Genomic DNA, 24,636 nt, shown 5'->3' on the forward strand with positions numbered 1-24,636 from the left:
TATTCTGGAGGGGTACAAATTTGAAATCTTTATCCGGTCTATCACGTAATCCAAGATCTGCTACAAATTCAACTTCTGTTTCTGTTTCATCAGTACATGTGTACATTTTAGCATCTATTGCCTTTTCAATGTCTTCGTCTTTGATATATGTATCTGAAGAAGATTCTAAAGGATTTATTGAATGAGCATCACCAATAAATGACATATCAGTATCATTGTCTGTACCATGTTTTAATGTATCAAAGCTTCTATTCTTTAAGTCATTATCAAACACTGTATCTTCTTCTACACCATCTGAAACATATGAAAAATCATTTTTCATCATATCATCATTTTCCAATACTGATTCACAGACATTGTCTACTGGTTCATTTCTGGGCATATCTTTTGGTCTATCACAAACATTCAAAGGCATATTGCGTTCTGGTGAAACACTTCTATCGAATAAATCATATCCAGGACCTGCGTCTGTATCACTATCAGATTCTATACAATATCTTGCACACGAACGTTTCACTGGTATATGAACATCACTGCCACTATCATCGTCTATTTCAATTTCCCTATTTTCATCAAAATTCAGTTCTAGCAGATTATTCTTTGAATCAGCCTGCACAACTCCATCTGAACCTTTATCGTCTTTCATATTGCAAATATGCTTGTCTGAGTTTTCATCATTTTTACATGTATTTGGATCAAGTCCTTGGTCACCTGCATTCATAGATTTCTTTGAATACAGCTTCTCATTCTTCTTTTCATCTTTGTCAAATCTAATCTCCGATTTATCACAAGAGTGATTTCCATCAGTACCTTTCTTCCCTTTGATACACTGACCTTTCTTGTTCCTTGCTTTACCTTGTTCTTTTTTCTTGCCACCAGCATGAACTCTGTACATTCGCAAATCCTTGATCTGTTCAAAAAGATTACGAGTGCATGCATGAATATCAACACATGAATCTGTTCTTGATCGAGTACTTGGCAAATAACTTGCTACGTCAGCCCAGGATCGTGCTTGCACTGCTTCAATTTGCACACAGGTCTCACTGTACAATTTCATTGAATGTGGGGACTGCACACTGTATGCATATATAGCCAAAAGAGTTTCTGTATAAGATTGCAAACTGACATCTTCTTTTTTTACATTCTTGTTTACCTTACATACATTTTTCTTTTGGTTTCCATTTTTTTTCTTATGGCTTTCATAGAATGTCTTCATTACTTTGCCGATGTAAGTCACACCTGGTTCCAAGACTACACCATTCACTGATTTTCTTTTGATTTTTCCGTCTGTTCGATGATCACCTTTTGATTTGGAATACAATTTTCTCTCTTTAATTTTCTCCATCCATTTTGTCTTTCTTGATTTTACAGTAACCCAGTCATCAGCATCATCTTCAAATTCTTCATTTCTCAATTGTTCATAATCAGATTGGGATAGATTTTCTGTGTCTACACGATCAGGTTTACATCTGTCACACTCACTCATTTCCATGTCATCAATACATCGTTTTTCAGGCAACATACAGGATTTCTTCCCCCTCTTTGCATACCTCTTCTTTGATCTGGTACATTTTCTTCCGTCCCTTTTCTTGGTTGATTGGTTTGGCATGTCAGTAATGCACTCTTCATCACCTTGATCCACAAGAAGCTCGTATCTATTGAAATGAGAAGGGATGCATACTTTATCAAACATGCGATGAGCAATGTTGCTATTGCCACAAAATGAACAAATCCAGATCAATTTCAGGTTACTCAGTTTGTCTTCACAAGGGAATCCCATACATGTCACATGAAATTGCTTACTACAACACTCACATGTTGCATCACTTTCATTTTCTTTGATGTCATTGCTACAAACAAAACATTCATCAGAGTCTGCATTGATCGTTGACTCGCAGCTCGACAGTATGTCTATGATTTCATCAAGTACGCTCATGAATTCAATTGTATCCATCACGACAAAATTTTCTTCCAAAACAAAGTTAAACAAATTTCAAAGCTATATAATGGATAAACTTATTTTCAAACTATCTCTGTTATATGGTCACCCAATACTGTTACTAATACTCTGTATTTTGATGATTTACAGTTTGACTTATCTATATAAATCAAAAGAATTCACTATAATGTATATGCCTTGTGATGGCGCTTTATTAATTAAAATTTGTATCCTTTGTGAAACAAATCTGAAATTAAGCTACGTGTCTAAATGGTACAACTTTGTATAAGAGATATTAATTCTCTCAATTTAAGATTTTTCTGCTTTGAAAATTTGTTATGTTTGAGTACTTATTTCAATCAAAAATCAATACAAAAGTGGAATGTATTCTTCAAAACGTTGTCTCAGTAAAGACCAAAATAAATTTATACCTCAATGTAAGTGAACTTCCGTTTACGATGTATTTAAACGTATTGTTTTTGCCTCAAGATGGCGCTCTTTAAGATAAACTTCTGTGTTATGTTATTTTTTATTGTGTAATTTCTCTCTGCTAGTACGAAGTGTTCTCGTTTTGTCTAATTAGATGGTCTTAGTTATTTTTCTAAATTCAACCTTATATGCTAAAGGTAATATTCACAAATTTTAGTTTTATCAAATCACTCAATCAACTTCCAACAATTCAGTTATTCAATCAATTCACTTTTTTTCTCTCTGTACACCAACAACTTTATCCAATGTCTTAAACAAGCAATTAACCAGTCAGCTTTCTTTCACTCAAAATCAACTTAAAAATAAAGTTTTCTTCTAATTCTTGTTTCTAACACTCTTGTCAAATCTCTTATTTTCTACAATTTCCACACAATTTCACAGTTTCAGCAACAGAAGAAATTGAAGATTCAATTTCAGGAGAGATCAAGATTGAGTTTGAGTAATATATTTCTTTTCTGTTATATGGTCACCCGGTACTGTTACTAATACTCTGTATTTTGATGATTTACAGTTTGACTTATCTATATAAATCAAAAGAATTCACTATAATGTATATACCTTGTGATGGCGCTCTATTAATTAAAATTCGTATCCTTTGTGAAACAAATCTGAAATTAAGCTACGTGTCTAAATGGTACAACTTTGTATAAGAGATATTAATTCTCTCAATTTAAGATTTTTCTGCTTTGAAAATTTGTTATGTTTGAGTACTTATTTCAATCAAAAATCAATACAAAAGTGGAATGTATTCTTCAAAACGTTGTCTCAGTAAAGACCAAAATAAATTTATACCTCAATGTAAGTGAACTTCCGTTTACGATGTATTTAAACGTATTGTTTTTGCCTCAAGATGGCGCTCTTTAAGATAAACTTCTGTGTTATGTTATTTTTTATTGTGTAATTTCTCTCTGCTAGTACGAATTGTTCTCGTTTTGTCTAATTAGATGGTCTTAGTTATTTTTCTAAATTCAACCTTATATGCTAAAGGTAATATTCAATAATTTTAGTTTTATCAAATCACTCAATCAACTTCCAACAATTCAGTTATTCAATCAATTCACTTTTTTTCTCTCTGTACACCAACAACTTTATCCAATGTCTTAAACAAGCAATTAACCAGTCAGCTTTCTTTCACTCAAAATCAACTTAAAAATAAAGCTTTCTTCTAATTCTTGTTTCTAACACTCTTGTCAAATCTCTTATTTTCTACAATTTCCACACAATTTCACAGTTTCAGCAACAGAAGAAATTGAAGATTCAATTTCAGGAGAGATCAAGATTGAGTTTGAGTAATATATTTCTTTTCTGTTATATGGTCACCCGATATTGTTACTAATACTCTGTATTTTGATGATTTACAGTTTGACTTATCTATATAAATCAAAAGAATTCACTATAATGTATATGCCTTGTGATGGCGCTCTATTAATTAAAATTTGTATCCTTTGTGAAACAAATCTGAAATTAAGCTACGTGTCTAAATGGTACAACTTTGTATAAGAGATATTAATTCTCTCAATTTAAGATTTTTCTGCTTTGAAAATTTGTTATGTTTGAGTACTTATTTCAATCAAAAATCAATACATAAGTGGAATGTATTCTTCAAAACGTTGTCTCAGTAAAGACCAAAATAAATTTATACCTCAATGTAAGTGAACTTCCGTTTACGATGTATTTACACGTATTGTTTTTGCCTCAAGATGGCGCTCTTTAAGATAAACTTCTGTGTTATGTTATTTTTTATTGTGTAATTTCTCTCTGCTAGTACGAAGTGTTCTCGTTTTGTCTAATTAGATGGTCTTAGTTATTTTTCTAAATTCAACCTTATATGCTAAAGGTAATATTCACAAATTTTAGTTTTATCAAATCACTCAATCAACTTCCAACAATTCAGTTATTCAATCAATTCACTTTTTTTCTCTCTGTACACCAACAACTTTATCCAATGTCTTAAACAAGCAATTGACCAGTCAGCTTTCTTTCACTCAAAATCAACTTAAAAATTAAGTTTTCTTCTAATTCTTGTTTCTAACACTCTTGTCAAATCTCTTATTTTCTACAATTTCCACACAATTTCACAGTTTCAGCAACAGAAGAAATTGAAGATTCAATTTCAGGAGAGATCAAGATTGAGTTTGAGTAATATATTTCTTTTCTGTTATATGGTCACCCGGTACTGTTACTAATACTCTGTATTTTGATGATTTACAGTTTGACTTATCTATATAAATCAAAAGAATTCACTATAATGTATATGCCTTGTGATGGCGCTCTATTAATTAAAATTCGTATCCTTTGTGAAACAAATCTGAAATTAAGCTACGTGTCTAAATGGTACAACTTTGTATAAGAGATATTAATTCTCTCAATTTAAGATTTTTCTGCTTTGAAAATTTGTTGTTTGAGTACTTATTTCAATCAAAAATCAATACAAAAGTGGAATGTATTCTTCAAAACGTTGTCTCAGTAAAGACCAAAATAAATTTATACCTCAATGTAAGTGAACTTCCGTTTACGATGTATTTAAACGTATTGTTTTTGCCTCAAGATGGCGCTCTTTAAGATAAACTTCTGTGTTATGTTATTTTTTATTGTGTAATTTCTCTCTGCTAGTACGAAGTGTTCTCGTTTTGCCTAATTAGATGGTCTTAGTTATTTTTCTAAATACAACCTTATATGCTAAAGGTAATATTCACAAATTTTAGTTTTATCAAATCACTCAATCAACCAACCAAAACAATCTCTATTGGTCACAATCAACTTCCAACAATTCAGTTATTCAATCAATTCACTTTTTTTCTCTCTGTACACCAACAACTTTATCCAATGTCTTAAACAAGCAATTAACCAGTCAGCTTTCTTTCACTCAAAATCAACTTAAAAATAAAGTTTTCTTCTAATTCTTGTTTCTAACACTCTTGTCAAATCTCTTATTTTCTACAATTTCCACACAATTTCACAGTTTCAGCAACAGAAGAAATTGAAGATTCAATTTCAGGAGAGATCAAGATTGAGTTTGAGTAATATATTTCTTTGGTTTCTTTGGTTCTTTACAGAAGACAACTTGTGACTTCCAATATATAGATTCACAGAAGACAACTTGTGTCTTCCAATATATAGATTCACAGAAAACAACTTGTGTCTTCCAATATATAGATTGATGAAGGTGAAATGGAATAAATGGATAAAAGACACACCCTTTTGGGTGAGGTTCACTCTCTTCTGAGAGGAGGATCTCTTCGGAGATTAGGAAAGACGTGAAAGATGATATCAAGTTTTGCGTTAATGAATACAATGATAAAATGAAAACCCTTCTAGTGGGGTTCACTCTCTTCTTCGGAGAGCAGGATCTCTTCTGAGATTTGAAAAAAAGACACACCCTTCGGGGTGCGGTTCACTCTCTTCTTCGGAGAGCAGGATCTCTTCTGAGATTAGGAAAGATAAAGATAAACGAGTAAACAAAGACAGACAAATATACAATCACAAGACAAAACAAAGACTTCTCGTTGCAATTTGATCACAGGACCCAGACACCTGCAAGAAGAGATAATAACATATATGGTTTGTGGATTTCATACCCAGTATACACTACAGTGGAACCTCTTTATAATAAGGTCCTTAGCACCATGAAAATTACCTTGTGATATCAGGTTTCTCATTATATCAGGGTTAAAAAACAAAGAAATATAAAGAGTTGGGACCAGCAAAATTACCTTGTTATAAGAGGGTTTTGTTATATCTGACCTCTTTATAACGAGGTTTCACTGTAGTTACTATGGTAATGAAGAAAGCAGCCTCAAAACTAACCCATATTTCACGAAACACTAATCAACAAGTTTTAATCAAACTAAATGTTTATTATTAACGTTTTCTGTTTTTCCATTTGATACCAAATACATATCTCAATGCATGACTAAAAAGGAACAATTTAAACTGATGCATGTCAAAATCGACTAAAATATGCAGACCTCTGTTAGAGCACACACAAGAATGTGAACCAAAATATGACCTTTGACCCGATAAAAGACGGAACACTGGGAGCATCACTAAAAACTATAGATGTGTAGATTTTACTATGATGCACATCTTTTTAAAAAATATAAAAAATCCATCAATAAATGTAACCTGCAGAGCACACAACATATCCACCAAAATACAGTGTAACCTCGTTATAACAAGGACCTTGGGACCATGAAAATTACCTTGTTATAACAGGTTTCTCATTATATCAGGGTAAAAAAACCAGGAAATATTAAGAGCTGAGACCAGCAAAATTACCTTGTTATAAGAGGGTTTTGTTATATCCGACCTCTTTATAACGAGGTTCCACTGTATGACCTTTGACCTATTCCCTCCAAATTTATTTACATGTACCAAAATACATGTAACCCAAGATACAGTCAAGTTCACATTACACTAGCCTTTTGTCAAGGCCTTGTGCCTGTTACGTTTAAACCATCCACACTATCTATTCAATGATGGAATAGCACAATGATTGCACTCATTTGGGCAGTTCACATGTCGTGTTATTCCACCGTCAACAATACAGTATGGGATAAAACTCAGCCACGAGGACTTGACAAAATGCTAACATTATCCTGATTATACAGGGTGGCCCAGAAAGAATGCAACGATTTTGATCCGTTATTTCAACGAGATTCTTGATTGAATACCATTGATTTTTGCTGTATTGGATAGAATATTCTATTAAAAGTAATTTGACACCAAGTTCATCATGTATGGATAAGGCGTTTTGATTCTATTTTTTGAGGCAGTGTCATTTTCAAAATGTGCTACTTTTTCGCTCGAAAGCAGTGTTGAAGCAGCAGCAATTTTCTTTCTGACGGCGTCCCATGGCACCAGCTGTGTTGGCAAACGCATAATTGTCCTTGCTCTAAAAAGGAAGACAACATGGATGAAACCGAGACATTTATTACGCAACTTTGTGAGAGGCCCAGGCGATGTAATTTTCATCGTCGTGGTGAATCAAGATGTGCCAGTATGCATCATGGTGCGGGGTGGGGAAAAGACGTGATCGGCAGTTAATGCATGACAGGTCAGAGTGGGGCATGAAGAATAACGAAAGTACATATGCGGATCTGAAAAGATAACGGTGACGCTAATTATTTCATTCAAGAAATGTCTAGAATTTTAGAATCAAAGTTTCAAATCAACTTGACGTCATCGTGACAACTAAATGATGGTACTGGATTAAGATTTGGTAACAGATCACATATCTATCCCAGTGTCTCCAGTTACCCTTCCCAAGTTGTGATGTTACATACCTACCAAAATTTGGGGTGAGTACCCCCCCCCCCCACACACACGCCCTTGCAATGTTTTTTTTTTAAATAGGTGCATAGCCAGTCATGTGGAGAGGCCCCCCCCCCCCATCCCCTATCCATTCCCAAATCCTAACAGTCACATAAAGTTGGACACATTTTCCGCATTAAATGAATAACCAGACCAATCTCCATTCGGGCCAGCAAAGTCCCCCCCCCCCCTGCCATACGCACAATTGTTCATGACCTAATTTTCCCACCCCGCACCTTTCCAGCTTAACATCACAATGATCACGCAAACCACGTCTCGATTCACCACAACAATGGAAATCACATCACCCGGGCCTCCCACAAAGTTACATAATGAATGCCTCGGTTTCATTCATACTGTCTTCCTTTTCAGAGCGAGGAAAATTATGCTTTTGTCAACAGAGCTGGTGCCATGGGATGCCGTCAGACAGAAAATTCCTACTGCTTTGAGACTGCTTTTTGGTGAAAAAGTAGCACATTTTGCAAATGACACTGGCTCAAAGAAATAGCCCTACAATCAAAACCCCTTATCCATACATGATGAACTTGGTGTCAAATTACTTTTAATATAATATTATATCCAATACAGCAAAAAATCAATGGTATTCAATCAAGAATCTCGTTGTAATAAGAGATCAAAATCTTTGCATTCTTTTTGGGCCATGCTGTATACCTACACTCTCGACACTTTTCTTCCTCCAGATACAGCAACTGTTACACTGGAGATAGCGCCTGTCCTACAAAGAAAAATGACAAAATATAAGTAAATCATAGCTGAACTATATAACAAAAACCCATACAATCACGAATTTAAATTTTATCACAAATTAAAAATTTATAAATGCAGCACTTCGAACTAAGGAATCAACCCATTCAACTTTTTCACTAACTTCACAATCTTTGTACACCTGTGATTTCCACTGTGGCTTGCTGTACAAATCCAGTAAAAATGTTAATAAAATAAAAAAACAAAAAGAGAAAAATAAAAAGCTGAATAGCTATAGTAGTGTTCAAAAGTCTGCGCAGTGGAAAGGGAGCAGAGTCTGTGATTTTACAAAAAGGACTTGTGATTTGAAGGCATTTATCTAATTTTTGGCACTTTTGATTTCTTTGTTTTTTGACATAGGTAATGAGGACTGTAGCTAACATTAATCTAAAAATCATTCATTTCAATGTGGTAAATTTTAGTGCGCATTACTCTAAAAGGTTTTAAGTTTCTTTTGACGCTCAGTGTATGAATAAATGGCTGAAGGTCTCATCTATCATATGACACCAACAAATATCAAAATAATTCATGCTTGGGTGAACACTGGCCACTTTTGTAGAGAGTATGAAAATTAAGTTGCACAAGAATTGGTTGTCCATTTTGGCTGAGAAGTCCCTCAAAATAGAAATTGCTTGTCTGTGATGAATCAATGATTAATTATGATAGATATCGGTTGTGATATGTATGACGTGGTTTATGTAATCAAGAGTATATGAATAAGTAAACATGTATTACATTTTGTAATCAGGCGCAGCGTCTGGGGGTGGCAGGGGGGCAATTTGGGCAATTTTTCCCTCTCCCTATGGTTTTTGCCTTTTTGGCTTGTCAGCTCAGTCACGTACAGTGATGGTGATAATACCCCCGGGGGCTTACTCACCTAATATGGTTAACAGGGATGTGCCGCTGAAATGGGTGACTTTTTTGACAAAAAAATCCCTAAACATGGGGTATGGTTTTGCCGAAAAAAATCCCTAAACATGAGGTGTAGTTTTGTAATTTTACTATAGATACTAGATATTTTTGCCCATTCAGTCGCTAAAGTACACAAAAACATCATTTTCTTGAATAAAAACCCCTAATAATCGGTACCCTTGTCCGCCAAAATGACCCTTAAAGACGACTACAGGTTTCGCAACTTCAGCAGCACACCCCCGTTGCAACCAAATCTGAGTATCTGAGTATCTGAGCAGCGCCACGGGGACACGCAAATGCTGCGAATGATTTTTGTTTTTGTTTGTTTTTTGGGTTGTCAGCTAAGCAGTCGGTCATGGCCTAGTACCCCTACCTCATTATCAACATTTTGGGGACACCCCCCCCCCCTCCACCCTGCTGAGTGCCTTTTTCAGGGCTGGCGCAAATTTGTATGGCTCACACAGCAGTAGCGAGACATTTTGTCAAAATATTTCTAGATACTGCAGGGTTGTTACGTATGGCATGGACTATCAATGGGAATATCATTGGGAATAAAGAGTTTCATTGAATTTCAATACGCATGATCAGAACAAACACAATAGCAGATGACTAGCTGACAATTGTCTTTGAAATTCCCACTCTCCATACCCTACATCAGAACCCGGCGATGTGGAGAGAGATAGTGAGAAAATGGCGGCTTCCGGTTGAAGCAGACAACATAGTACGGGATCTTCGTTCGGCTCTGGCTTCGCTTGCAGTCGTCGTGCAAGCATGATTTCTGTACCACAATAAGAATTCTTTAACTCTTGATTAACACAATAAAACTAAAAATCAGGGTTTCATTCTCCTTTAAATGTACTTGGGTGGGGTTGGGGCAAGAGGTGGGACACATCATACACAGCACAAACCCATATCCATCATAATTAATCATAAATTCATCAGACCATTAACAATTGTTATGCTGGGGGACTTCTCGCTCAGCCAAATTAAACAACCAAATCTTGCGCAACCTAATTTTCATACCCTTTACAAAAGTGGCCAGTGCTCACCCAAGCATGAATTATTATCAGATTTTTTATTGTCATATGATAGACGAGAGTTTCAACCATCCATACATATGACAATTTCTCGAAAATGTTTCACATTTTTTATTTGGCAGAATATTCAAAAGTGTCAACTTTTGTTTCAGACACTCAATATACCTACACTCCAAAAACTTTCTTCAGTCCAAATGGCAGATAGCACCTGTCATCAAAACAAAAAAATAAAAGTACAGGTAAAGGTAAAACATGACCAAAATATATAATAAAAAATAAAACCAAGTTAAATTCCATCACAAATTCAACTTTGGTAACAACTAATTTGCATACTTTGATGTCACTTAAACATGTCATAATACAGTGCAACCTCATTATAACAATTCAGTATGTCATACTATCATATTTTTACAATTAATGCTATCTCTACAAACTATGATAAATACCAATGATTTCTTGATTTTGATTAGCTATCGAGCACCGTTACTATGGTAATTACCATAGTTTGCAGAGATACCATTAATTGTAAAGATACAATAGTTTTATGCAACGGGGCCCCGGACTTGACAAAACACTAATACTGTATGCATTTTTCATGCTAAATTAATATGCTAGAATGGATTTTTCCCAAAGGTCACCTACATTAATTATCCAACCTGATAGTTTTCTTTCAGATAGCATGAGGGCAGTATAAATGTGTATCAAGATTCCAGTCGTTCTTTGGAACCAACCTAGCTATTATCAAAATTGTATTTTAAATTTTTTTTTGTTGTTATAATATTCAAATTTAGAGATCTAATTCACGCCTACCTTTAAAGCAATAAATCTGTCCCACGTTCCTCCACAACAACAGTCCTCTAATGTCCTACAATAGTTACATTTAAACAGTACCTAATCATTGACAATTGCTTATCATCAATGATAAGAGCTTAGCCCATAAATAATAATGAGCGTCCACACGACAACTAATGTTTAAGATTAAGTTTTTAAGCAACCCTCCCAATCAATCATTGGCCGGAAATGCCAAGATAATCCCAACTACAGGGACGCACAGAGGGTTGACGGAGAGGTCACGCTAATCGTGGAGCTCATTGATTAAATTGCGTCCACACAGGATAATGATAGACTGCAGACCCCCCGCTGCTCGTGAATTGAGCATAAACCCTAAGAAATTTTCGAGTATGAATTTTCAACTAAACTTAGAAATTGCTAATTTTCTAGTGCATCCATATGGCACTAATGATTGATGATTAGCAACCTAATCGTAGATGATTAAGTTTTCAACCTAATTGTTAAGTTTAGCAAGTACTGTATCAACCCAACTAATGTTTCAACACGTTGCTCTTTGACCATGACGGAATGTACAACTGCCATAAATTGCTGTTTCAATTGTCAATGTGTAAATGGGGGTTTACGCATTGCTCGTTGACCATGGCAGAATGTACAACTGCCATAAATTGCCGTTTCAATTGTCCAAAGTGTAAATGGGTCTTTAGTCATTGCTTGTTGACCATGGCGGAATGTAAAACTGCCATAAATTGCCGTTTCAATTGTCAATGTGTAAATGGGGCTTTAGGCATTGCTCGTTGACCATGGCGGAATGTAAAACTGCCATAAATTGCTGTTTCAATTGTCAATGTGTAAATGGGGCTTTAGGCATTAACACCGTATTCAATCCCCAGTCATCCGTCACTCATCCGCAGTAAAGCTGTAGTCAAAAGGTTAACCAAACTGAAACTGACCGTCTAAAGTCAAAACCGGTTTTCAATTTGAAACCATTTTTAGGTTTTAGCTTAAGATGAAGCAGAAATAATGTTGAATACTTTAAAACATGGATAAAACTGATCAAAACCAACATCAAATTGATAAAAATCATTATTGTTCAATCACATTTTCAAACAAAATGAATGAAATTAGGCTTATAGTACTACAAAACCCTTGTACCACTAAACAAAAATAAACACTTTGGTGTTTAATCCTAGCAAATTGATACATATCAGATTAAAAATATGTCTCACAATTCGGTATAGGTTAACCGAAAACCAACCGGATTTCCAAGGAGAATAACTGTTTTTGGAATAACTGGAATACTACAGCCCTAATCCGGAGTGATCCGTCCATACTGCCGGGAACCGATTCAAAATTAAACATGTTAAATTTGTTGTGGCGGTCATGGCAATTTCAAATGGATCAGGTTCATAACCCTGTTGACCGTGTAAACAATATAGCAGTGTCTCTGATAACAATTTGATAACACTGTCTTACAACTGGCAGTGTAACACAGTGTTATCAGGTTATCACAAACACTGGCAATCTTCACATGGTAAACAGTGTTGTAAACTTCAATGAATTCGGTCCATTTCAAACCACCACAACTGCCACAAAAAATTAAAAATGTTTATTTTTTCTGGCAGTTCCCCGCGGTCTTCACAGATCACTGCAAATAATTGATGGATGACTGGAGATTGAATATGGTGTTAACATCTGCCTCCCGCAAACCCTCGCGATGTAAACAGAATAGCAACACAAAGAAGGCAGAAATGCAATTTACCCTGGATCAGAGATTTTGTATGAACACCGTCAGCCTTCCAGGTCCAAGTCACAGATTCCACCTGTCGTCAAAACAAAATAACACACTACACGTAAAACATGACCAAAAAATATACAAAAATGATAAAACCAATTTAGATTCCATCACAAATTTAAATTTGGTAACAACTAATTTGCATACTTTGATGTCACTCAACATTTCATAATACAGTGCAACCTCATAACAATTCAGTATGTCATACATATCAACCATCACAGGCCATTGCATAAAACTATGATATCTTTACAATTAATGATATCTCTGCAAACTATGGTAAATACCATTGATTTCTTGATTTTGATTAGCTATCGAGCAATGTTATTATGGTAATTAGTAATTACTAATGGTTCTTTCCCCATAAATAGCCAGAACCCGAGTCCCAAATTACACTAAAATATATCTAGAGACATCAAATTCCCTATTTTCAGCGTCGTCTGCTAGCACTGGCAAGCCCATATTCATGAGCTTCGCAATGACTTGTGGGTAATTGTGACGTTTCTAGGATTACTCCAAACTGTGAGAATTACACAATGGCGTGTATAACGCGTGCAAAGCATTGCAGCATTGGGTTTCATAGTAAACAAAATGGTGTATTGTCAGGCATAAACTTGGCTGCTCTAATCGAAGCAAATCGTGTTGTAAAAGAACAAAGAAAACAACTCTCTGTAAGGGAACGAATGGAGAGGAAAATCTACCTTTGTTCAACATTTTGATAAGTTGTTAAAGTTTGTGTGTTGTAATAATAAGGGAACATACTTGGCAAGTATTATCAATTTTCACTTTATTGTATATTAACTTACACGGATCAATTTTACACCAGCTGCAACTAGCCGTCAGATCGCCACAACACAAAAAATGCAGGGTCCCGTTTAGGACGCTCCCGCTTTGCGGGAGCGTTCCGGGGCTATCCCGGACCTTATGTGTGCTCATGAGCAGGATTCCCATACTGATTTGGATGCTAAAACCTAGTAATAGAAGTATTAAGACTTAACCTGTCTTAAGACTTAGTTTAGGGTGTCTGAAGGATTTTTCAATTTTCCCTTTTGGATTGTTTTTCCCCATCATGGTGGGATAATTGAAAAAAAATCAACTACTCAGAAAAACAGATTTCAAATTTCAAGGCTCACCGATGTTTCTATCAAAAGATACAGCCCCCCAAAATCTAGGCAATATATTCATCCAATTTTTGTCCAGAATGGACAAAAAAGTGGTAGAGTAACGACCCCGTCAAATCAACCGCACACTAAGAAAAACCTATTTTGCACTGTGACAGATTTTTCATTGATAATGCATACATTTATTACATTACTCACATGTAGACAGCCTAGTAGACCCACTACCACTTTGATCAAACATGCCAAAAACATTCCCCAAATTTGTCACTAAAATATCAAATTTTTCCAGAAAAAGTTGCTATGTTTGCGGAAAAATTGAAAAAGGGTGATCCTTATGGTTTTCCTAAGCAGAGAGGGTTTGGAAAAACTTGCATAAAAACCTCAAAATTTACGAAATCCGATCGGGCTTTTTGGTAATCGCAGCCCAAGACTTGCTCTTGCGATCGCTATCCAAATCGTAGGATAGGTAGGCCTGATGCTTTGGGAAAAAATAAGTTAGCGCCATCTCCGTTTTGCATCACGCAGCACCAAGAATCGACCGCTGTACAGCGCTGCTGAAACACACACCGCATCGGAGCAATGGCGAGCAAGGTGCCCGGAGCAGCCGGCGGCCGTTTTGCCGCTGGGCTGCCGGTGCGTTCCGCGGCTCCACAGACACATAGACTTTGCACGCGCGGTAATGGAGTAATGGAGCAACAGGTCGAATCATGGGGTTTACGGGTTATTTTTAAGTTTCTTTTGCGATATAAAAATGAACTATTATTACAAACAATGAATATGGAAAAGAAAAATCACAATTTTAATGATAATTGAATATGAAAAGTGTGATGAGACATAAACAAGAAGTGGTTGAATTATTACATGAATTGCTTAAGTAGTCGAATCATGGGGCCCTTACTCTACACGCCGAGTTATAATTTTTGCTCAAAAGCTGCACAGCACGATATGCAAAGCGTGGGGTAAGGGTATTTTCAAACTGTAACTGCTCGTGATCCCTTGGGACTAGAGAAAAAATAAGCACATGGATATAGACCCTAGAGCTGGCCCAACTTATCCGTCGGGGGCTCATTTCATGAAATTTGTAAATCTCAGAGTTACCATGGAAACAATGTTTAAATCGCTGTTTTGATCAAAATATTTTTAAAATTCCGGGGGTGAGCCCCTTTGGGGAATATGGAGAAAAACCTGCTCTTTCATATGACACCTTGGCGCTAATGCGCTTTCATAGCCATACTTTGACCCGTAACTCCGGCGTGGAGTTAGTAAGCTTGTAACCGATTTTGAAATCGGCAACCGATTCCATTCGATTTCACCACAATCGGCGATCACTTGCCGATCTTCGATCATGGCCCTTGAAAGAAAAAATCGAAAATAAAAAATCGGCGTAGATCTAGTAACAGTGCGTGGTCGTTCAGAACATATTTCAATATGGTTTTTGAGGTGCTAAGTTAGCTATTTAGAGGTCACATTATTCAGGGAGAAAGACGCGGTATTATCTATTCCGATGTAGGATAGACATCTTTGACATAGACATCTTTGAAAGGTCGAATTAACGACGGAGCTCACTGTGCTACTCTCTTACCCCCTTTATGATGATAGACATATTCTCTTTAACCTCGTGGTGATAGCGGACCCCGCCGTAAACCTTTAAAGATCGTGCTACTGACGGAGCTTATTGCGTTACTCTCTTACATGTACATCGTTCACGATGATATACATTTTATTTTCAACCTCGTGGTGATAGCGGACCCCGCCATGAACTTTTAAAGATCTTACTATTGAAGGGACTCATTGCGTTACTGTCTTACATCGTTTATGATGATATAAATTTTATTTTCAACCTCGTGGTGATAGCGGATGCCGCCGTGAACTTTGAAAGGTCGTATTAAAGACGGAGCTCACTGCGCTACTCTCTTACCCCCTTTATGATGATAGACATCTTTTGTGGTGATAGCGGACCCCGCCGTGAAATTTTAAAGATCGTGGTCCTGACAGAGCTCATTGCGTTACTCTCTTACATCGTTTATGATGATATACATTTTATTTTCAACCTCGTGGTGATAGCGGACCCCGCCGTGAACTTTTAAAGATGGTGCTACTGACGGAGCTTATTGCGTTATTCTCTTACATCGTTCACGATGATATACATTTTATTTTCAACCTCGTGGTGATAGCGGACCCCGCCATGAACTTTTAAAGATCTTACTATTGAAGGAACTCATTGCGTTACTGTCTTACATCGTTTATGATGATATACATTTTATTTTCAACCTCGTGGTGATAGCGGATGCCGCCATGAACTTTTAAAGATCATGCTACAAACGGAGCTCATTGCGTTACTCTGTTACATCGTTCATGATGATATACATTCTTTTTTCAACCTCGTGGTGATAGCGGATGCCGCCGTGAACTTTGAAAGGTCGTATTAACGACGGAGCTCACTGCGCTACTCTCTTACCCCTTTATGATGATAGACATCTTTTGTGGTGATAGCAGACCCCGCCGTGAACTTTTAAAGATCGTGCTACTGACGGAGCTCATTGCGTTACTCTCTTACATCGTTTATGATGATATAAATCTTCTCTTCAACCTCGTGGTGATAGCGGACCCCGCCATGAACTTTTAAAGATCGTGGTATAAATAAAATTTTGATGTATTCCTTTCTTTTTTTAACTTCGCTTTTCTATTCGATTTCAATTTTAGAAGCTTAACTGCCGATCCGATTTTCGATCTGATTTTTGATCCGATTTACAACATTCGGAGTTACCCTACTAAAATATACCCCAATTCAAGGAAATACGTATCAATTGTTTAAATAAGGGCCGTAATTTAAAAGTCCCCATGTTTCGTGTCAATTTTCTTTTTTTTTACTAATGTCAACGTTTTTCCAGAAAATACTTAAAAAGATATTAGAAAATTGACACGAAACAGGTAAGAAACATGGGGACTTTTACATTACGGCCTTATTTAAACAATTGATACGTAGGCCTATTTCCTTGAATTGGGGTAGGCCTAGGGCCTGGGGTAGGCCTAGGGCCTAAGTTAGGCCCTATATTTTAGTAGGGTAACTCCACGCCCACTCATTCTATGAACAAGGTTATGATATAACCTTGTTCTCTGTTACTCCTCCTTGTGTGGTGAAATAAGGTTGGCAATGTTTGGTTTATTTTCTCTTTTCCTTTGGGACAAATCCTTGATTTTTTTACACTGTCAGGTTCCAGTACAGCTATTCATCATATAACTTGGCTATTAAGTAAATTTGAATCTTTAAATTATTTTTTCTTAATTAAAAATAGAGATTGAAAAACCAAAATTGTAGTGCCATATTACTTTCCACCAATAGAGGGCGTATACAAAAATATGCCCAAAATTCAACTTTTCGAGCGCTCTGGTGAATAAAAAAATTACTCCCAAGTTACTTGCGATAAATAAATTGCAACTGTATGGAAACTAGTATGTTTGGTCACAAAAGTGATATTTTAATGATATTTTAAAGTGTGTGCTGTGTACAGCATTGGCATACCATAGTCCTACCTGTAGATTCCCCACAGGCAGAATAGAAATGAACCCTTGAGTGCTCCACGCCGGAGTTACGGGTCAAAGTATGGCTATGAGTATGAAAGCGCATTAGCGCCGACACCTCATTTATTGAGTTTCACCTTCATTCAGGATCACGAGCAGTATTGGTTTCAATCTCAATTTGCTAATTACAAACATTGACCAATTTTGCATGAGCGCGCAATGCACATGGACTGTATATAGGGATGTGTGCAATCTCTGGGAAGGATTTTAGCACACAAAACCCGATCCCGAGTGCGCGATCAGACACCCTGTATTTACTAACTTAGTTAGGCTAAGATTATAGTTTTAAATTCAAACATTAACAAATATTACTTTATTTTATATATGGCAGTGTATCCTATTGCCGGACACCTTTATTTCAGTGCTTTAAAAATGACAACTAGAGGAAATACCATCAAGAAAAATTCACAGTTGCTATTCCAAATATTATGAAAATTATGAATATGATAAAATTATTTTATATTTACCAACCATTTTCTTTGCATCGCACTTGCCGCATACCCCTCCACGAAAAACAATTATTTTCGTGCGCGACAAATTACATCATGATTCCGGACGCGCGCCGGACGGGTAAAGATATCCTTGATTATAATGATGTAAGAACAATTTTTTGTGATTTTTTTCTTCTTATATCATATCATGAGTAAATTCTAAGTATTATTTGCTTTTTTATATCGAATCTGAGCAGATGTTGGTAATAAATTCGTGTTTGATAACTTATTTTATTTTGTCTTGTTAGCTGCATTTGATGTTCCATGGCACTTTCCAATAATAATATGCTCGCGTTCGTAACGTGACGCTCATCAAGTTCTATCGATGCGCTCCCGATCGACGGCTCTACTCACGGTAAACCTCGCGCACGGGTACCTTGAGAACTAGCCATCGACGATCACCCACAATACACCACACCTCATCATTCGATCGAAGGAGTGGACGAGATTGAAATTCGGCAAATCAGGCCCATATTTCCGTTAGAAAATATATCAATTGTTAATACAAAACTATGTTATATGATATTTTAAGCATTTTCTGTCATTTTTAGAGATAATTAGGTAAAAGTTGGATTTTTCGCCTTGTTTTTGCAATCTTGTTCTATGTATTGCTCTGTGAAATTGAATTGCGGAAGTCTTACGGTACGAATTTGTTTTAGAACGCAGTAATATGCGCGTCCGGAATCATAATAGTGTCCGGTAATACAATACGTGACTATACCCCTAAGGGCATTATCGTGATATTGGGAACCACCGTTCACTTCATACAGCAGCGCTTTATTCAGTCACACGCACGGTTCCTCATTTCCACCTCCATTCACTTTGTACACAAGTGCGCGTATACAAATCGACGAGTGGTTCCCGAAACCACGATTTGGCCGGCCTAAGTATGATCCTATAATACTTACACCTTCAAACACAGTCAAATTATTCAAAGCACCTCCCTGTTCAAACTTCAAAGTAACAACTCCGAGTTGTCCCTGATTCGATGCATGCACACGTAGTACGTACGAACGTACAGTACATGTACAAATCTAAAGTACCGTAAATCGTCCAGAATGCATACCAAATCTGCATGGTTCAACTCGCCCGTGGACAATTCGCCTATAATGTACTGGACATGCATTGCATATCGCCTTAATTTGTCAGCGTGACAAATTACCTCTATGCCCTTTGTATTCTTATTTCACCCCTACCATGTTTCATTACACTATCCTCATGATTCCTCTTTCATCCTTCGGTCCAGCTCATGTATTTTTACATGACTATAACCCGTCTCTCTCTCTTCTCTATATCTATATTTTCATTAGATTTCATTATGATCATGATTTTGATCATAATCATTTCTCACTTCTCAGTATTTTGTTCATCAGTAAAGTTATCACTTCAGTTCAGGTCACAGTTCAATCTATCAGTTCATTCATCAGTTTAGCTCATCAATTCAGTTCATTTCACATCAGTTCAATCTATCAGTTCATCAGTACTTCATTCATCAATTCATATCTTAATACATCATTTTACATTAACATTATATTAGATCATTGAATTGAAAATGAGCATGATCATAAATATTGAAGACAGACCACCTAATTCGTCCTCATGACGAATTAAATTTCTAGTTTATTTTTATTTCTTCCGTACACTTTTTTGTACACACGTTCACTCGAAATCGACATGGTCAATTTCCTTCAAATTTCTGTCAGTCATCAAGCCGTATGATTTCAAGTAAAATCAACTTTTTCAAGGTCATCAGGTCATGATGACGTCATCCAGGCGCCATTTTGTAAAATCACATTGTCGATCATATCTCCATTATCAATTATCAAAAATCAATCAAATTAACATCACATCAACTTCAGGTCAAGGGTCAACAGGTCATGTCATCAAAGGTCACCTGGAGGTCACGACGCGCGCGTACGCGCTCGTCAAATTTAAAAAATGCTCAAAATCACTTTTTGACCAAAGTAAAGTACGTTTCAGGTCATTTTAAGCATTTCAAAAATTTGCGCACGCACAGGTATGCGCGCGCGTTTCCGCGCGTAACGCCTTCAAAGCAACGCAGAAACGCCGTTTTTTTTATATCGTTGCATTGATAATATAATTCTGAGCAATTTGATACCTTGATCAACCTTCTACGACCATTAATAACGAAATTAACACCCGTTAAACTTTGCAGCACGTGTGCGCGCGAGCTCTTACTATAGGCCATATATGGGCAAAAACATGCCTATTAAAAATTCACTGTAGTTCTTTAAATTGTAAGTTGACCCCCATTTTTTTTTCATATATCGATAGAGTATGAGTTGTAGATTTGATTTCATGTCACCATTGTCCCTCAATTTGATCATGACGTCATCAAAATTGCGCCTAAACTGAAAATTTCATTTTTTCAAAAATGACGTCATCAAATTTATGCAAATTTGATCATAACTCCGTGAATATTGATCATTTGTCGCCCAGATTTCGATATGTTGTAGTTTAGAATGTACTCTTTCTCGTCAATTAACATGAATTTTCATTTTGAAAAGCGCATCATGGTGTAAAATTGCGATGAAAAGAGGCATGTCATTTTTCCTCATTTTACGTGTAATCTCTATGGGACATGACTTTTTCTCAAAACTAGATTCTACATTCCTCTATTTCGTGAGCTATATCTCCATTTTTTCTTGTTAGTTATCCCTGAGCTTTTGGTATGATGTAGCTGAGATTCTCAGCTTTCGGAAGTGTGCCCTCCATTTTTCGATCAGATGTCAGGATCATGCCCGTTTTTCGCTTGCAAAATTGGATTTGTAATTCTCAAATTTGCTTACGTGTAATCTCTATGGGAACGTGTGATCTCTATGGGGAATATCGTGGCTCAATGGATAACGCACTTGACTTGAGTTCTCGGGGGCGCAGGTTCGAGTCCTGGGGTAGAACAAGACGATTTTTTTTTTCATTTTTTTTTTCTTTTTACCACCTCGTACATGATCCTTTATGATAATTAAAAGGTATGAAAGTTAAAATTTAGCAAGATTAAACAGATTATAATAACTTTTTTCATATCACATGTATTTTCATGTATCAAAGAGACCCTTTTCACAGTGCTTTATCATCTCCCGTCTTTCACAAGTATTCCATCCATAATGAACATTCCGTTGTCATCATGAAGATCATATTGATCTGCTTGAACATGGTAATAGTGATCATGATGGCGAGAATAAGGACAGACCACCTAATTCGTCCGCATGACGAATTAAAATCTAGTTTATTTTTATTTCTTCCGTACACTTTTTTGTACACACGTTCACTCGAAATCGACAAGGTCAATTTCCTTCAAATTTCTGTCAGTCATCAAGCCCTATGATTTCAAGTTAAATCAACTTTTTCAAGGTCATTAGGTCATCGTAACGTCATCCAGCCGCCATTTTGTAAAAATCAGGTCATTATCATATCTCGATAACGAGTCATCAAAAATCAACTATATTTGGTATACATCAACTTCAGGTCAACGTTCAACTAAAAATTTCATCAAATTCCGCGCGCGCACCTCGACGCGCACGTACGCGCGCATTAAAATTTGAAAATGCTCAAATTCGTTCCAAATTAATTTTCCATACGTTTTAGGCCATTTTAAGCATTTTGCAAAAAAACGCGCGCACGCACATGCGCGCGCGTTTTCGCGCGTAATTGCATCTTCCAACATAGAATCGCCAAATTTTTTTATATCAATGCACCGATAATATAATTTTGAACAATTTGATACCTTGATCAACCTTCTACGACAAGTAATAACGAAATTATCACCCGTTAAACTTTGCAGCACGTGTGCGCGCGAGCTCTCACTACAGGCCATATATGGGCAAAAACATGTCTATTGAAAATTCACTGTAGCTCTTTAAATAGTCCGTTGACCCCAATTTTTTTTTTTCATATATCGATAGAGTATGAGTTGTAGATTTGATTTCATGTCAGCATTGTCCCTCAATTTGATCATGACGTCATCAAAATTGCGCCTAAACTGAAAATTTCATTTTTTCAAAAATGACGTCATCAAATTTATGTAAATTTGATCATAACTCCGTGAATATTGATCATTTTTCGCCCAGATTTCGATATGTTGTAGTTTAGAATGTAGTCTTTCTCGTCAGTTGTCATGAATTTTCATTTTGAAAAACGCATCATGGTGTAAAATTGCGATGAAAAGAGGCATGTCATTTTTCCTCATTTTACGTGTAATCTCTATGGGACATGACTTTTTCTCAAAACTGGATTCTACATTTTCGTCTTTCGCGAGCAATATCTCCGTCGTTTTATCTTTGTTTACGCTGAGCTTTGAGTATGTTGTAGCTGAGACAATAAGCTATCACAAGTGTGCCCTTTATTTTTCGATCAGATGCCGAAATCATGCTCATATTTCACTTGCAACGTGGGATTTGAGAATTCCATTTCTCGTTTACGTTTAATCGCTATAGGAAATGTTTTGGTATATCGGTAACGCACTTGACTTCGGACCTCGAGACCCCTGGTTCGAGTCCGGGCGTCTCCAACAATTTTCTCCTTCACTTTTTTTGTCTATTCGACCTTTCACTGTACAGTACCGTCTCCTTTGAATATTGAATCACGTAGAATCGCAAATAATGTAATAAACAACCCTATTTACTTTATTATTACCCTATTATCACTTGATCCATTACTTTTGGCGTGTAATCCCTTAGTCCAGAATCTGGCCTATTTAATTTTGATCTCCACCACACTGACGCTACCTCTCCCTACTTACTTGCTACCAGCCGATGATGGCGTGATCATTAAATTAGGACGCCCGGCGAAAAAGGCTGGGCGGGCTGCGTAGCATTATTATGAGTTTGTTGATAACGCCATCTTCGACGGCTTGAATCAAGTGTGTAGGGAAAATAAGGACCGTGCAGATTCTGGACTAGTAATCTCTATGCGAGATGACTTTTTCTCAAATCTGGATTCTACATTCCTGTCTTTTGCGAGCAATTTCGCCGTTATTTATGCTTGGATTTTGTTGATTTTCGAGTATGTTGTAGCTGAGACTATATGCTATCTAAACCACCCCTCATTTTTTCATTAAGATGTCAGGATCACGCTCATGATCATCATCATCAATATCATCATGATCATCATCATCGTGATGGTCTGATGATCATCAACATCATCATTAACATTATCATTATTATCATCATCTAACATTATCATTACCATCACCTTCATGTTCATCATCATCATGATCATCATCGTCTATGTCTATATAACTTTTCCCTTTCTCTATATAGTAAATATTCAAATCTATTTATGCTAGTAGAGTGCCTCGATTGCATCTCTTTCTCCTCTCTCTTGCTATGTTCCCCTTCTCCTCTCTTGTTCTGCCCCTCTCTCTTGCTTTGTTTCTGCATCCCTCTCTCTCTCTCTCTACTCTTCACCCTCTCCCTTCACTCCTTCCTTGCCTCCCTCTTTCTCTCTTGCGATGTCTCGATCTATCTCTGCCCTTCTCTTTTGTTAGACTCTCTCACCCTCTCCCTTTTCCGCCTGTGACTCTCGTTCTCCCTCTATTATGTCTTCCAGTGTTCCCCAATCTTCTTTATTTTTTCCTTCTAACCTTTGTATTCTTATTTCACCCCTACCATGTACTATAGAGAGAAACATGAAATGAAGTACATTAGTAAACAGGTCTATTCATTGTTAAAATCATGTTCAAAGCACTAAACAAAGCTTATTAAACCAAAGTCAAAGCTAAATTGCATAGACCTATCTACATGCATGTAAATGACATTCTGCACAAACTTAACATCATGCTATTTCCTTGGCGATCTAAAAAAGAACCGCAATGCAATATTACAAATGGTAATCACCTATCATCTTCAAACACATTTTAAAAGAAATAGATTTAAAAAACAGCATATCCAATTAAATTTGATATACTAAAATAAAAGCACATACTGAAAAGAGCAGCATTGTAGAAATCTCTGAAAAGGGCATTTTAACATGTATATATATTTGGCAAAAAGAAGCTGCTGAAAACTGCTTATCTAATAAAAGAGAGCCAATGGAGTAAATTAGAAAGTCAAAAAGGGGCCTAAGCTTTCGATCCTAGCAGAATCTTCGTCGGAGGCAAAATGACAAACATATAAAGTGGAACAACCATAATATAGACCACAAACAAGCTACAGCAACACTAGAAACAAGGAGACAAAAGGGGCATTAGTGAGTAGAGAAGACCAATCAGGTTAGTGAAGGGGATGAAAGAAAAGGAGTAGGCAGACACAAAGGGAAGTTAGGCCAGTAAAAGACCTCAAGCCAAGAGGGATTAAAATAATGAGGCAGGCAACATCAAACAGGATCTGGAACAAAACAGTGATAATGGGATGAAAAACAAGAGAATTAGTGAGAGGTGGGTCAA

The 24,636-nt window shown here is 36.5% G+C and overlaps 1 protein-coding gene across 20 annotated transcripts in view; it reads right to left on the reverse strand.

Annotated features, from left to right (window-relative positions):
• Positions 1-19,383, reverse strand: part of LOC135156740 (uncharacterized) — a 31,799-nt gene extending 12,416 nt beyond the window's left edge. For 4 of the 20 annotated variants that reach the window (XR_010295761.1, XR_010295762.1, XM_064109868.1 and 1 more), the window contains exons 1-6: positions 19,142-19,308; positions 13,007-13,067; positions 10,625-10,663; positions 8,418-8,477; positions 1,551-1,655; positions 835-910 (exon numbers count right to left, since the gene is read on the reverse strand). Coding sequence is in view for 14 of the 20 variants with exons in the window: in XM_064109868.1 (XP_063965938.1) it covers positions 835-910; positions 1,551-1,609 (135 nt within the window). In the remaining 6 variants the exon portion in view is untranslated. Of the gene's footprint in view, positions 1-834; positions 911-1,482; positions 1,656-5,438; positions 5,963-8,413; positions 8,478-10,624; positions 10,664-13,006; positions 13,068-19,141 lie in introns of those variants that run through there. The other 16 variants (XM_064109871.1, XM_064109872.1, XM_064109866.1 and 13 more) reach the window with 11 other exon arrangements.
• Between the last annotated feature and the right edge of the window lie 5,253 nt (positions 19,384-24,636).

Source organism: Lytechinus pictus, chromosome 14 (assembly GCF_037042905.1).
Source record: "Lytechinus pictus isolate F3 Inbred chromosome 14, Lp3.0, whole genome shotgun sequence".
Taxonomy (NCBI): domain Eukaryota; kingdom Metazoa; phylum Echinodermata; class Echinoidea; order Temnopleuroida; family Toxopneustidae; genus Lytechinus; species Lytechinus pictus.